The sequence below is a fragment of the Nicotiana attenuata genome, unplaced genomic scaffold, assembly GCF_001879085.1.
Source record: "Nicotiana attenuata strain UT unplaced genomic scaffold, NIATTr2, whole genome shotgun sequence".
In the NCBI taxonomy this organism is placed as follows: Eukaryota; Viridiplantae; Streptophyta; class Magnoliopsida; order Solanales; family Solanaceae; genus Nicotiana; species Nicotiana attenuata.
Genome location: NW_017670608.1, coordinates 95,350 through 111,081, shown reverse-complemented (window position 1 = coordinate 111,081; position 15,732 = coordinate 95,350). Strand labels below are relative to the sequence as shown.

Here is a 15,732-nt window from a genome sequence, read left to right as displayed (position 1 = left end):
ATTTTTTCACAAGCTTTAAACAGCTCACTATAACCTCAGTATTCTCCATACCTAATTTCCACTTCAGCTCCTCAACATTCACCAATCTCATCAGCCTTTTCGCTTCCTCGTGCGTAATAAAATCCCCATTATTCATATTATTCTTGTTTTCCCCATTCCCTGTTGAAACTGACTGATATAGTATCCACCCATCAATCGGGTCGACCCGCAAAAACAAGTTTCCAACACTAAAGTGCAGGGCACAATTCAAAAACTAGATCATAGGAAGAACAGATCAATTTTTGTTGTTAACCCATAAGTTCAAAATGCCAGATCTGATTATTTTTTATGGTGTTTTACTGTTGAAATTCGTTAGTTATTGCTCTTTGATGTGTAGATTGTACCTTTGATGCTGGTTTTTGAAGATTTATTGTACAAAAATTTAAATCCACCATTGAAGGACCTTAAAGCTTGAAACTCATAACTTGGTTTGTTTGGGTTTTTAATTGTTTTGATCCGATCTTGCATAAGTTTGTTTGAAAAGTTTGATTGGAGGTTGTAGCTAAAGTTTTAGTTAATTTGGTGAATATTTTGTAGCAGATTTTAGAAATTTGGGTTGAAATATAGTTGAACCAGGGAAGAAGACGAATTTGTATTGTATACCCAAATAGTATACAAATATACCATTTTGGTATCTATTATAGTTTACAATATACTGCAACGGTATATTGTAATAATCGAAGAAGAACACAGCTACCTAACAGTATACCGCTACAATATACAATATACTATAGGAGTATATAGTTATACTACAACAGTATACTATTATGGTATACAATATATATACTATAATAATATGCAATATACTATAACAGTATGTTGTAATAATATACAATATACTATAATAGTATACTTATTACACGTAAATTCACTTGTCTTTTTTCTTTTAATTTGCTTTAAGCTTTTACCCAGCGTGAGGGACAAATTGAAAATGCAAAAAAGAAAATATTATAATATGATATATAATTTAACGGTATACTCTTACAATTAGATGCTTTTAGAATTTTTTGAAATTTTTATTGACAACTGATATTATTTCAGTTTAATAATTGAATTAATTTTTTTTTAACTCTTTGCGTATAATTGTATACCCAGTTGGTATAGCTATATACTATACTGGTATTATATGTTAGTTAATATTTTTTTGGTTGTGTTAGCTACATTTAATTGGTACACAATTTGATTTTTCTTTAGTAATAATATATAAAAAAGAATAATAACAAATAGTGAAAACAGTAAATGAAATTAGATTATGAAGAGAAAAAGAATATAAAAAAAAAATTAAATGAAATTAGAAAAGAAAAAAAGAAAAAAATAAGAAGAAAACGAGAAAAAAGAAAAGGAGAAAGAAAAAAAAGAAAAAAGAAAAGAAAAGAAGCATAGACATAAAAAAGAATTGGAGAATAAAGAAAAAATTTTCACAAAACCTACTGTGGGTATGAAATGTAATTAGTTTATGGGTAGAAAAACAAATGGGTAGACAAAGGTAAATAGTTTTGTTTTTGTAGGTAACTGTGTCAAAACCCCAAAATTAAAAATAAAATATCAGTTTCACATGGAAAGATCGGTCTCAGTCGGTAGAATTCTAGGCCCAAAGTTTAAGTGAACCGAAGCCCAGTAACGTGGGCCAAAGCCCAGTAATGTGTCTGAAAAAGGAAAAGAAGCCCAGCAACCAGTGTCTTCTCGCGACTCGCCGGAGGTGGCTAGCTATAGCCTATACTCGATACATTTACCGGACTTTATAGACTCGCCGCTCCGGCGAGTTTCTTCGCTAATACTATTAAAATTTACCGAAAGTTTTTAAGTTATTTAACAGGAAGCACTGTGAACATGCCTAAACTTCTGTAAGTACAATTTCTTTATTATTCAAAACTCACTCAGTTACTTGCATTTTTTGGATATATAATGTTCTTATAGGTTTATTTTTACCAGATCGAAAGTCCGATCGAGTTCGATAGTGCAAACACTTTTAAATGATATTCGAAATGTAAGTTAACTTTTTGCAGTAAAAGCTAATTTTTTTATTTCTTATTTTTTGCTTATAGTTTTGCTACATTTTGTTGAATTAATTGAAGCTGAATTCTAATAGAGTTTTATTTTGTAGGGAGGGAAGGAAATTGGAGGCTTTAGCCAAGCTATGAGAACTTTCACTACCTCTAGCGGTATAAAATGATAAATCATCAACTTGTTGGTATTTGTGAATGTGAATATCCATATTTATTTGTGACACAAGATTCATGTATCTATGTAGAAATGCAAAAAGGATATGCTTATGATCAGTGTCGGAGCCACTAGAAATGTCATTCCTGGAATTTGAACCTACGACTTAAAACAATTTTTGAACTCCCTTTGTCACTTAACTAGAATTTTTCCTTCTGTCAATGGGATTGAACAGTGTAAATATACCAAAAAAATTTGTTTTTACTCTATTTGCGTCGTTTTATTTTTAAACGAAGGGGATTCAGTTGAACAACTTAGCTCTGCCCCTGCATACGATATATGTTTATCCTGACTGTTTTTGTGTATCAGATAAGAAATGTCATCATAGTACTTTACATTAATGAGCACATATTGCAGAATCATAGCCACTGATAGTTTAAATGGTCAATCAACTATGTTGTATATGCTAGGTTAGATACCCGGACAAAGAATTATTGACATCCTGTGCCAACTACCTTAATGTCTTTTACTTCTACTAAGAACAAATATGCAGGCTTTCTGGAATGTCATTTTGCAATATTTTTTGTCTCGTCTGAACAATAACTTGAAGAAGTTTTGTGCTTCTTCTTTTTTCTGGCTGTAGTTTGTGATGGAGACTTGGAAGATTATGGAGGAGAAGGAAATCGACATTAGTGCCAAGTGCTATTTTCTTGCTGTTCGAGCACTCTGTAAAGGGGGTTACTTGAAGGAGGTACTAGCATCTGGTTTGCTTTCCAAATTAGCATAGACTGGCTCTAAAAGAACTTATCGAATAACTGTTAAACTTCAACTCTCAATGGTATTTTTTCTACCTGTCCGAAGATGAATGTTTATGAATTGCCAGACTTTTAATTGGACAACTGACATCTAGGTGCTTGATGGAGGATACTATTATTTACTGCAAGGTGTAGTTTGCGTATCACATTGTCGGTTTATCTGACTTCTTCTTGATATTCTTTTGGAAGTTCAAGTGACATCCTATCTGAATGATTAATTACCCGTTGTACTACTTGCATTATTATTGAGAAATTATATTTGTCTTTTCCTTGCCATGTGTCATTTGTGTTTATCTGAGCTGAGGGTCTCCCGGAAATAGCCTCTCTACCCCCTCTAAGGTAGGGGTAAAGTCTGGTACACTCTACCCTCCCCAGACCTCACTGGTGGAATTTTACTGGGTTGTTGTTGTGTCATTTATGTGTTTCCATCTGATATCTCTTTGAAGACTCTTATTTCAATACTTCCCTTTGTAAAGGATTTGCTTCATAAGCTCCATATTAAAGTTTTCTCTTCTTTATTTCATTCAGGCACTCAGTTTGATGAGTATCATGGAAGAAAACCCAAATAGTTATTCTATGTTGCCTGTTTATAACAACTTCTTGGTGGCTTGTTCTGAAACACATACAGTAGATTATGTTAATGAATGTATGGGTTTGATGGAGCATCAGATGGTGGGAAAGAATGAGATAACATATGCTCAGCTTCTCAAGGTGCATCTAGAGGTCTTTCAACAGAAATGTTATTGTCCTGTAGTTAAAGTTTAATATCTTATTTGTCTTCCAGTTGTCCCTCTTACTATATTCCCAATGAATCATTTCCATTGATTCATGCTAATTCTGGTTATAGAACTGATTCATATCGACCCCAGTTTTGATGCTTCTTTTCTGCTTATAACACCTTAAAACCATAGAACTTTGTGTAACAAAAAATTTCATATTCAGCAGTCCCATGCTGTGATATAAAACCAATTATGCATTTGTAATTAAAAGGTGGTACTTCCAGTAGGTTGCGTTCTTCTCCAACTGATTCCTGATGTCTAGCAGAAATCTAATCTGATAGCCAACTGTGAAACTTGTGATTATATGATATGCTGTATAGGAGCTTCTTATTCAGCATCGGTTGGTAACTTAAATATTCTCCAGCAATAATTATTTGGATAATATGGTTTACTTTCTGGTACATCGCCTTCACTAATTTGTATGATCTATATTCTGTTAAATGTTATCTCTTGTTCTTGAGAAGTGCTTTGGAGATCATTTCTCCTTTGTCTTAACAAGAAGTGAAACGAGAACTTGTGCAATCAGATTTTCCCTCGCCAGGGACAAGGAAAATAAACTATTCACCTCCTTTAATCCACTTCTCCCTCTTCATTCCTAACCAAATTAGGTAGTATGCACCATGCAATTAATTATTTCTGTTTCATTTTGTTCTAAATCAGCTTTTTAAATGTTGAATATAGTTCTTAAGACAGCAGTTTAATTGTTTGTCTGAATAAATGTTGTTCTAAGCTCATTGTTTCAGCTTGCAGTTTTGCAGCAAAGCCTGTCTGCTGTCCATGAAATCTGGAAGGAATGTAGTAAATATTACAGTCTCAGCGTTATTTCTCTTAGGAAGTTTATATGGTCCTTTATGGAGCTGAGAGATCTGCAATCAGCCTACACAACTTTACAACACATGGTGAGCTTGGTTGTTAGAGAAAACTCTTACATAAGTAGAACTGCTGAAGGAAGGTTTTGTGATTTAAGATTGGATATTCCAGCGCCTTCCACTGGCAACCTGAGTTTCATCGATGCATCTCTCAACACAGAGGGTAGCACCAGTTTTGACTTGGAAAGGCAAAGTATTGGCAGCATTGAAATAAGCACAGTAAAAAAACCATTAAGTGCATCTGTTACAAAACTTTTAAGGTGGTCCTTCAATGATGTCATGCATGCTTGTGCAAAAGTTCAAAATTGTGATTTGTCTGAGCAGTTAATGTTACAGGTATTACTACAATGTCCAGTTGCTATGTCTCCATTTGGTCAATGTGAGTGCAGGGATCAGTAGGATAGTCAGAGTCCTTAGAACAATATGGCTAGACACATATCATCGTTGAACACAGAAATATATGCCAATAACAATTGTCTCAATATCAATAAGGAATTTCCTGTTTGTGTTTCACTAAGTCATCTCTTTTGTTTAGATGCAAACTCTTGGTTTGCAACCATCAGGGAGTACATATGATGGCTTCATTAGGGCAATTGTTACCGCAAGAGGATTTAGTGATGGAGTGGAAGTGGTAAGATATACTTATTATCATGGGAATCTTCTTTGGAACTTCTCTTTCTCCATGGATAGTACTTGCTCGTGGTTTTCTCAGTTTGACATGATGTAGTTTTTCAAATTTTGCAGCTAAAGGTTATGCAAGAGAAAAATATTAAGCCTCATGATTCAACTCTTGCTGTTTTAGCAGTCATCTGCAGCAGAGAGTTACAACTCGATAGGGCAGAGGCTTTCTTGGATGAGATAGCCGAAATCCGAAGTCCTCGTCCTTATAATGCTTTCCTTGAAGCATGTGATGTCCTGGTAAGACATAAATAATTGTTTCGGAAAAAATACAATATAATTCAAAGCAGTAGATCATCACTGCTCCCATCCTTAGATCAGTACAGTTGGAACTGGTGAGGTTTTGACTCTCAGTTAAGTAGGTTCGTGGATAGTTCAAAAAGACCAATCAGCTTGTCCAGACTTTTGTTTTTCTAGCCAGTCAAAATTATATCTCTGAGCATATTCTTGCTTCTTCACATCTTGATATCACCGCCATATCTTTTGCTTTCTTCAGGATTTATAAGGAATATGAGATTTTTGAGCTAGCTTTCAGCAAAAGAGTTTTGTATGTCAAGCTAAAATGTTGCCACTATAACTACCCTCTGACTTAAATGTTCTAGAATTTCAAATATGGATAACGCCCCCTCTTGTTGTAACTAAGACTAGATATATTGCTTTAGGGTCTTCTAAATTCTGCCATATCCAGCATCACCTTGTTTTTTCAGCATCTTTTCGGTAGAATTGCGCATCTCTCTTGTCAATTGTATTAGACTGAGATGTCCAGTTTGTGAGTCTTTTACAAATTAATATTGTAGGATCAACCTGAACGAGCAGTTCAGATATTGGCTAAGATGAAAAAGTTGAATCTCCAGCCAAATATCAGGACATATGAATTGCTATTCTCATTGTTTGGTAATGTGAATGCACCTTATGAAGAGGGCAACATGCTGTCACAAGTGGATGTTGCTAAAAGGATAAATGCTATAGAAATGGATATGATGAAATACGGCCTTCAGCACAGTCACCTGTCATTGAAGAATGTGGTAAATGATACTTTTCCTCAACTAAAACAAATTTAGCTTTTGATCTATTTGATTACTGTTTTACTTCCTAAGCTAAGTAGAGATGATTATCTGAATGAGTAAATCAGCTATGATTTGGGTCACTGAATTTTAAATATTGAAGATGTCATAGTTTGTTTAATCTAATGTCTACTATGCTAATAGCTTATTTATACTTTTATTTGCATTTTCATAATAGTGTTTCTCTATTAAATCTTTTGTTAAATAATCAGTAAAGTATTTCATATAATTTTTTTTTGATAATTAAAGTATTTCATATAATTGTCAAATATTGTACAGGAATGTGTTTAAATCGTTTTTTTAATGAAGTAAGGGGAATTCATTAAACGCATCCAGTGGAAGCAAGCAAAAGATTACAAGAAAGAGAGATAGTGTCTGCTCATATACACAAAAAACTATCTTTTATTTTTTGATAGGGTAAGCCTCACCCTAGGGCTGGGCATATATCGGGTAAAACCGATAACCCGAACCGTTAATTGTTTATTGGGTTATCGGTATCGGGTTATTGGATTAACGGTTCGGTAACGGTTTAGAATTTTTTTTTACTATTGGGTTATCGGTTCGGGCCTCGGTTTGCCAATTTTGTTAATGGGTTAACCGATAACCCAATAAGAATTAATAAAATTACGACTTTATCTTAAGTATATACAAATTCTAGGATTTCAGTTCATTCTCTCCTATTCTTTCTCAACCCCACTCTTCAGTTGCTTCATCTTCATTCTTCATAGACCTTACTAGTTACTCCTAGCGTAAGTCTTTAGTATACTATATGTGAATTCTTCTCTTTTTTGCTTAACTCCAGTGAATTGTCTTTTCTTTTTTGCTTAACTCTAGATTGAGTTATCTTATCGGGTAAACCGATAACCGAACCGATAATGATCGATAACCGATTAACCGATACCCGATAACCGATATCTTATCGGTTCGGTTATCGGTTTATCAAATTTATAAACCGATAACCGATATGCTAAACCGATAATATTCATAACCAAACCGAACCGACCGATGCCCACCCCTACCTCACCCTCCTCCAAATCCATCTACCTAGGAGACCGACAGTGTTTTGTCACCACCCTTCTCCGTTAGTGACTGGAGCCCTGACCTCATGGTTGAGTTATGAAACAGCTCCATACCTTGCAGCTTTTGTTTATGCTTCTACTGCAGATGCTCCATTGTTTTGTGCCCTAATACTAAAAAGATTTAAGTTCCAGTATTGTATTGACTGCATGCTTTTGTGCAATATCCATGGATTTTACTCTTCTTTATTTTCCAGTTGAAAGCGCTTGGAACAGAAGGGATGATAAAGGAGCTGATTCAATATTTACATGCTGCGGAGAATCGGTTCTCTCGTTATGACACTTATATGATCACACCCGTCTATAATACAGTTTTGCATTCCCTTGTTGAGGCTAAAGAGGTAATCAACCTGGGATTTCTACTATATAAGCATCTGTTTCATAGTTATATCAGTGACACTGTGTCTGCTGACTGAGTCTATTTTTTTCTTTTCAGAGCCAAATGGCAACACAGATATTCAAATCTATGGTGTCTTCTGGAGTTCCACCTGATGCTGCAACATATAATATCATGATTGATTGCTGTAGCATTATTGGATGTTTCAGATCTGCACTTGCCCTGATCTCTATGATGTTACGCAATGGTTTCAATCCTCAAGCAGTGACTTTAACTGGTCTGTTAAAGGTATTTGCTTAGTCTTGTTTAGCTATTCTCACTAATCTGCGGAAGCTGGATCATTAGAAAAATAAAAATAAAAAGTAAACTTGCACAAACTTGGCCTAAGCACCTATCCTTCTTTATTTGTTGAAAACGACTTTTTATGAAGTGGACAGTATGTGCTTTCTAGCACTTATCCCGCTAACTTTTTGACTATTTATAAACTTTGCCAAGAAAATCAATCAAATGATTCACTAAACCTCGTAAACCCAAGACCACCATAACTAACTTGTTGGTTTTCTAAAACGCTGCAACAGTTTGGGTTTGTCTGATACTTTATTGAGCTGGAAGGGGGCGAAAATATTGGCGATTGGTTGGGACAAAATGCCTAGCCACAACCATCACCTATCTGCCTTAGTGGTACACTAGATCTTAGCTTATGGTGAATAAAAAGCGTTCTCTTTCTTTGGGTGAATGTACTACAAGAACTACTCCCTCCGTTCCAATTTATGTGAACATGTTTGACTGGGCACGGAGTTTAAGAAAAAAATGAAGACTTTTGGAATTTGTGGTCCTAAACAAGTCCAAATGGGGCCCAGAGTATTTGTATGGTTATAAAAGCTTCTCATTAAGGGTAGAGTTGTAACTTTAAGCTAAATTGTTACCAAATTTAGAAAGGGTTCATTCTTTTTGGAACGGACCAAAAAGGAAATAGGTTCACATAAACTGGAACGGAGGGAGTAATAGATAGCTATGAAGCATGGTTATTGTTCACCAGCTTATTTTTCCCTCTATGACTATTTTGATTTGCAAATGGTGCCCACTGATGTTCCATCTGAGAACTGAGTTGTTTCTGCTGTCAGATATTGTTGAGATCTGAGGACTTTGATGGTTCATTAAAATTGTTGAATCAAGGAATTTCAGAAGGGATCCAGCTTGATGTACTTTTATATAACACCATTCTTCAAGTGGCATCTGAGAAGGTAATTAACTAAAATATTAACCTATAAGGTATTGTATTGTTATTAATAAAATCCTTGCCTTTTAGTAGAACCAATATTTATTTATTTTCGATAATTGTAAATTAGAAGCCAAATCTATTGTATGTATAGAATAACATGAAATTGTTGCACAGAAAAAAGGTTTTATTTGAATTTCTTTTCTGTTATTTGGTGGAACCCTGGTACCTCATCTTGAAATTATAGGAAGGAACTATGTTGCGCGGACTCTCCAAAATGATGCCGCACCCGTGTCGGATCCTCCAAAAATAGTGTATTTTTGGAGGATCCGACACGCATCCAGCAACATTTCGGAGAGTCCAAGCAACATAGGGAAGGAAGCTTCACAATCAATCTTTTTGCTGTTTCAATTATTTTTGTCTTGGGCTACCATAAGATAGTAACTGAATTCAAGACAATTCTACTTCTATTGCAAAAAATAGAAGTAACTGAATTCAAATGGGGTATCATTTTTTCTTTTCGGTATTTCCATAAAGCTTGAAAAAAACCCAAATATAGAGGTAGTGTTTTCTCAGCTTAGATTTCTTCCAGAAGGGCGCTGGACACTTTCTTAGAAATGTTAATCATAGATGGCAGTGGAGAGGAGGATTCTGGGGGAGTTAGGATGCTAGAGAACACGGAAAGAAAGAAAAACTACTTGCCTGGCAGTTAGGGGGAGTGGAGAGGACTGTTAGTTTAACAGGAAATTGAATGAACCCATCCACTTGTTAAGTTAAATGAAAACTGCAGCTGCATATTACCTTTTACTGCTTGAAGAATCTGTATGCTTTCTAACTAGGTCATGAAACTGTTATTTCCAGGGAAGAATAGATGTCATCGAGCTCATTGTGGAGCAGATGCACGTCCATGGGGTTCTGCCAGATCCATCAACTTGCAGTCATGTTTTCGCTGCATACGTAGACCATGGATTCTACAATACTGCCATGGAAGCATTGCAAGTTTTGAGTGTGCGAATGATTGCTGGGCATGACAACATTGCGGATGACAAGCAAACTGAACTCGAAAATCTAATTCTTGGTGAAGACTTGGAAGACGAGTCCCAGATTCTTGAGCCTTTCAAAGACTCAAAGGAATATCTTACTGTTGCCTTACTACAATTAAGATGGTGTGCTATACTTGGATATCCAGTATCGTGGTCACCTAGTGAAAGTCAATGGGCCAGGAGACTTTCAAATATGCTTTAGGAAACCAAGAAGGCATTAACGATCCTTTTCAAATCAAAGTTTGCTACTCTTATAATCGTTATTCACTCATTTAAGGAAGAGACTAGAGTAAATTAGTCAAGTACTCTTTTATAGTTAATGCTATTAAATGATTTTCTTACTATCAAAACTTTAAAGAAAGATAAAAAGAACCGGTAGTATTATTATTAGTAATTCCTCAAAGATCAAGTCGTTAGATCAGATATCAGAAAGCTAGTCCTGGAATACAATTTCTCATTCCCATCAATGGAGAGGTACAATTTAGAGGGCGAGGAATCAGGTTAACTTAACTTGTACTGCGTATCAATTTTTAGTACAGTTTCTTGCATAAGAGTTTTAATGATGCTCTCAATCTGAGAATAACAGTGGGAGTGGGGCGGGGAGGTGAATGAAGAAATGCCACTAAAACCAATTTTGGCTGTCGTCCTCCCAGATAGTCGTACAAGCTCTTTAACCTTTTACTATTGACCCCTCTCCACCAACAAAGCTCATCAAAAGGCATGTTGCTTTAACTTTCTATGCTTGCTATAATAGACACTTTTTACAGGTGTCTAAATATTTTCACCGGGAGGCAGCTCAGCGAGCTTTGGAGGAGTACCTAGTACCCGTTCCATGTCAAAGCGGACTTCAATATTCCGTATGCTATAACCAACCACCATGAGCCAATATAGCAGTTTGGCAAGTTCTGGGGCACCTGTCTCTGTTACACTAGTCTGCAGCCCATATGAAAGGAAAATGATAAGCATACCAACAAACATGTTATTCATACATTCCAATACTTAATGCATATCTTATGGAACACAAAAGTATACATAGTTTATCTAGGCTTTGCCTTTGCCATTTTAAAATAATACATGATAAATACGCTTTACAAACTTTTGAAGAGAACATCTTTATTAATGAGGTTTTGACACTTCTTTGTAGGATCCCATGAATATTAGTCTCAATAGTTGAGAGCTACCCTGTTTTAGCCAAAATGGGCACAAGGAGAGGAGAGTTTTGAACACATCTCCATAATGAAGATCTATGGATACATTAAGTTAATCAATATTGATAAGTGATATTTAAACATCTTCTATATGTACAGACGCTATGCCAGCCAGAGAAATTTTAGAATCTTTGCAGAAATGAATCAAGACAATGGCCACTATAACTAATATTTCTCTTATAAGCAATAACTGAAAATGTTATACCTTCATTTGACTAGGATCTGAAACAGCTAAGAGCCGCTTAATGAATGAATTCATGGCAAGCACGACATCTTCTCCAGCCGTACTGGTTAGCTCCTGCAATATCTCATTACATAACAAAAATCAACAAAATTTACCTCCATTTGGAATGACACAATTATACAAAAACATAAATAAAAGCTCAATCGTTAAGGTTGTATCTAGCCTGCCCATGGACTCAGCAGCAGTTCAAGGTCTGTGAAATAGATATTACTCGTCCATAGTGGTTAAGCAAACTCAGAAAAACCAATATAAAGCAAACAGTTTTTAAGCAATAACTACCTACACCAAAAAATCCCAGAATGTTCAAATATCCTCCCCACCTGCACTAAAACATCGAATGTCAAATACCCTCACCAAATTCAAGCAGCAAGCTGTCTGACCTTGATATTTTGGGGCTCAAGCGTCTTCAGATATTCCAACAGCTCGTTATAACCGCTACCAGATTTCCTTTCCATTTGACGATTCAATTCTTCTACTTCTGCTTCAAGTAACTCAATATACTTCAAAGCGTCTATTTTCTCAGGGCCTGTTACATTATTCCACCTTATGACTTCTCCAGTCACCTTTTTCTGGGTACCTGATGCATAATCTGTTGAATCCTGAACAGTAAAAAGAGTGCTAAGTTACTCATCAGAAATATTGGCTTTGGCAACCAAATTCAAGCAGCAGTTCTAGCAAATGACAGACATGTACTTCACACTTCACAGATCCAGCAAAGGACACGTATTTTCAGATGGACCAGAAGACAAAAAGACAGGAAAGAAAAAGAGCAAATATTCATTTTTTTGAAAAACAAAAGAAAAAAAAGGTATGGGGGAATAAAAGGAAACATAGACACCAGGACAAACTGAAAGCTTCTCTATGAATAAGTTTGAAAGTTAAAAAGCTACTAAAATCTTTTCCCTGTTATTCAGTCAACATTTTATTGTGACATCATGATCTTTAAACAAAATCATATGTTCTTTTCCGGTCAAAGTTTTCTGGAGAACAAAGAGAGACAAACCAGAAATAGTTTTATGAACAGATTGATATCATTTACCCTTCCATCTCTTGTATTAAAACAGCAAGTTGACTACCCTGCTAACTTGGAAGATGTGCACCTACCTAAGATAAGAGAATGGATGTTCACTTCCCATCAGCCTTACATTGAGGAATATTTTTTAATTTTCATTTGCCCGTTCTAATCCATTTACTATTAGTGTTAAATGTCTTTTATCCCATGAGTGATGCTAAGAGACTTCAACCTGAGAGAAGACACGAATAACTACAAAACAACCAGGATATGTTGAAGTAAATTATCCAAATTGAAACTGACACATTATTTGGCAGTAAAGAGTAGTAATTCATTTAGTTCCAGAAAATGGCAACAAATCAACACACGAAAAAGTACTTGCCTTTTCCTCCTGTGCTTCAGGAAGGGCAGCCTGTTCCAGGCTTTGTTGCAATTCTAGTCGAAATTGAGCATTCCTAAACATATATCCAGTCATCAACACACTATACATAAGCTGAGCAAGATTTTCGGCGACCTACAGAAAAATCAACATCCCCCAAAATTACATCGGCCCCAGAGATGACATGTACGTCCATAATCAAAGCACGTCTCATCTCAAATATAACGGCTAGCAAAGCCTTGAAATCATAGCCACTTACCGTGGTTACAGTAATGGCGAAAAATTGTGGAGGTAAAGTTCCAATCATATTTGTCACAGTTTGGCGCATCGCATCAACTACCTATCACACATAAGAATTATCAAAACATGTCACGTTAGTACCTTGAACTTCAAGCAAGTTTCAGTTACATTAGCTCTTTCACTTATGTTTACTTCACTACATCAACAAACCTAACAGCTTTACCTGAATACAAAATAGTTGGATTCATCTATACGAGTCCTCTACATCTATTCCGCTCTATTTGGGCCAATTAGGCCTGCTATATACAGTGAAAATGCACAAGAAAAAAATTTAAAAAGGTAAAATTCATCAAAGTATAAAACTTTATAGCTAATACCTGTTGTGGGGCCCTTTTGACAAACAACTCCATGAATTCCGGTTGTACATTTTGTACATACTCCAATAGAATTTCCCTTCTGCTCTTTTGCTGCAATAAACATTATTAACTTTAAAATCTTTCAACCTGCTTTGCCTGCATTTTTGTTACAATATAGGGCAAACCAACATTTTCAACTTTAAAAAAAGTACACTAATTCCAAATAAAGAACAAAGACTGAAAATTTGAGTACCATAGAGCCGTTGGGAGGTTTCGACTCATTTTTACTGTCATTTTCATTGTTTTTTTGAGAGGAATCGAAGGATTGAGCTCTCAAAGTAAATCTTTGTTTCCGAAATGTTTTCTTCTTCTGGAAGCTAATTAAAGAACAAAGCCGTCGACTATCGACAGACGAAGTACCGTAAGACTGCAAGAGAAATTTTGGTTTCAACGTCAACGACGACATTTTAGAATATTTTTAGTGAATTGTTTTTCTTTTTTCCTTAGCTAAAACCCTATTATCTCCATTGATGATAACAACATGAAAAGCTTATGGGAAGAGGAATGAGTCTGGGTGAGTCAGTGATGATTATGGGCAGTGATGATTATGGGCTTTCGGGTCCTCCGGTGGGCTTCTTGATTATGATTTATGAGGTAAATTTTAAAAATAGCAAGATTTACAACTGGTCGTTCAAAAATAGCTCAATTTTAAAAGTAATCGAAATTTAGCTAATTTTTGTATAAAGATAAATCTGAGCGAAAACACTGTTCAAAACCCGGAAAATACTCCAGTATATTATGCTGGAGTTCCAGCATAAGTATACTTGAACTCCAACATATTATACTGGAGTTCCAGAATAAGTATGTTGGAACTCCAGCATAATATGATGGAGTTCCAGCATAAGTACACTAGAACTCCAGCATAATATACTGGAGTTCCAACAAGTATATTGGTCCAGTATAATATACTGGAGTTTGGAGCACCGGTGCTCCAGTCTCCAGTATATTATACTGGAGCCAGCAAAGTATACCGGTCCAGCATAATATGCTGGAGTTCATACACAAGTGCACCGAACTCCAGTATATTATGCTGGACCGGTCTCTATTGCAGCAAAATAGTTGCTATTTTTCATTAACTTGGTAAATACTGGCTATTTTTGATTGACCAGTCCAAAAACTGGCTATACCGTGAAATTTTTGGGCTCACTTTTCAGCCCACTTGGACAGGGATCTGTACATAAATAGTAAGACTGAATTCACTTTGATATTCAAAGAAATGTGAGACTTTAAAATAGACCAAATACATAAGTTGCCACTTGAACTATGAACCAAATCCCTCTTACACACTTTCTTAGGGCAAAAATCATTTTACACGCTCAACCTTTTTGAAGTGTGTCTAATACACACCATTTTGAGTCGCGTATTTTATACTCAAAAAAGCGCGTTAAGCTGTACAAATTTTGTGTTAATTCTTTCATAGATTTACACTGTGTCACAAATTTAATATTTTATCCTAGAAATAATAATTTTAACACCTTTCTTTAATTACTCACCGTTTCGCTACCACCAAGCCTCAACCCTATTTCGACGGAACCTTACCTTATACTTTTCCAACCCAGAAGTTATTTCCCTTGTCTTCTTCCCCAAAATATGGGAACGTTTTCAATAATCTTACTTATTCTTTTGTTTATGAGCTTATATTTCTTTAAGGTGGTGGTTTTAGATTTTATTGATCGGAGAAGACGGCGGCGAATTAGTGGCCAGTGGTGGTGTAGCAACTTTTTGATGAAATTTTTGACAATTTAATGCAGATCTTGGGGGAATTTATTACAAAACCAACAATAATTTTGATGTCTTTGATGCTCTTTTAACTTGAGAAATATAGCTTGTAGCCTTAGCATCAATGATGTACTTTTGTTTGACTCGCTGCTAACTCCATTGCAGTCTTTGTCGTGTATCTGAAGATCTCTAATTCCTCTCACTCTCTTGAGTTTTTCTATTTTGAATCTCGATATTTCTAGGAATAAAATGCACAGAAAGCTAGGAGCTGACCACAATTATATAGAAATAAAAAAGTAATAGTTAGCTTTGGCTGTTGTGTGTTGGTTTGAATTGGAAGCTGATGGTATGTTTTCTTTCTACTGGTCAGCGGCAATGGAGATTATTCGTCGGAGAAGAGAAACAGTTGAATGGGGGAACTTAGTTAAGGGATAT

At 35.5% G+C, this 15,732-nt stretch overlaps 2 protein-coding genes across 2 annotated transcripts; one reads left to right on the top strand and one right to left on the bottom strand.

Moving 5' to 3' along the window:
* Positions 1-1,714: 1,714 nt before the first annotated feature.
* On the top strand, positions 1,715-10,469 carry LOC109241470 (pentatricopeptide repeat-containing protein At1g76280-like). Its single transcript, XM_019408210.1, has 14 exons — positions 1,715-1,883; positions 1,972-2,026; positions 2,144-2,201; positions 2,404-2,435; positions 2,843-2,950; positions 3,543-3,725; positions 4,537-4,998; positions 5,198-5,293; positions 5,407-5,580; positions 6,138-6,365; positions 7,678-7,821; positions 7,917-8,105; positions 8,942-9,061; positions 9,898-10,469. Exons 1-14 carry the CDS (start codon positions 1,870-1,872, stop codon positions 10,279-10,281), a joined length of 2,247 nt encoding a protein of 748 aa, XP_019263755.1. The 5' UTR covers positions 1,715-1,869; the 3' UTR covers positions 10,282-10,469.
* A 35-nt stretch (positions 10,470-10,504) lies between these two features.
* LOC109241477 lies at positions 10,505-14,107 on the bottom strand. Its single transcript, XM_019408215.1, has 7 exons — positions 13,772-14,107; positions 13,540-13,629; positions 13,182-13,262; positions 12,926-13,057; positions 11,912-12,130; positions 11,493-11,585; positions 10,505-11,012 (listed from the first exon to the last, which is right to left on the bottom strand). The coding sequence occupies exons 1-7, from the start codon at positions 13,982-13,984 to the stop codon at positions 10,851-10,853; spliced, it is 990 nt and encodes a 329-aa protein (XP_019263760.1). The 5' UTR covers positions 13,985-14,107; the 3' UTR covers positions 10,505-10,850.
* Positions 14,108-15,732: the final 1,625 nt, after the last annotated feature.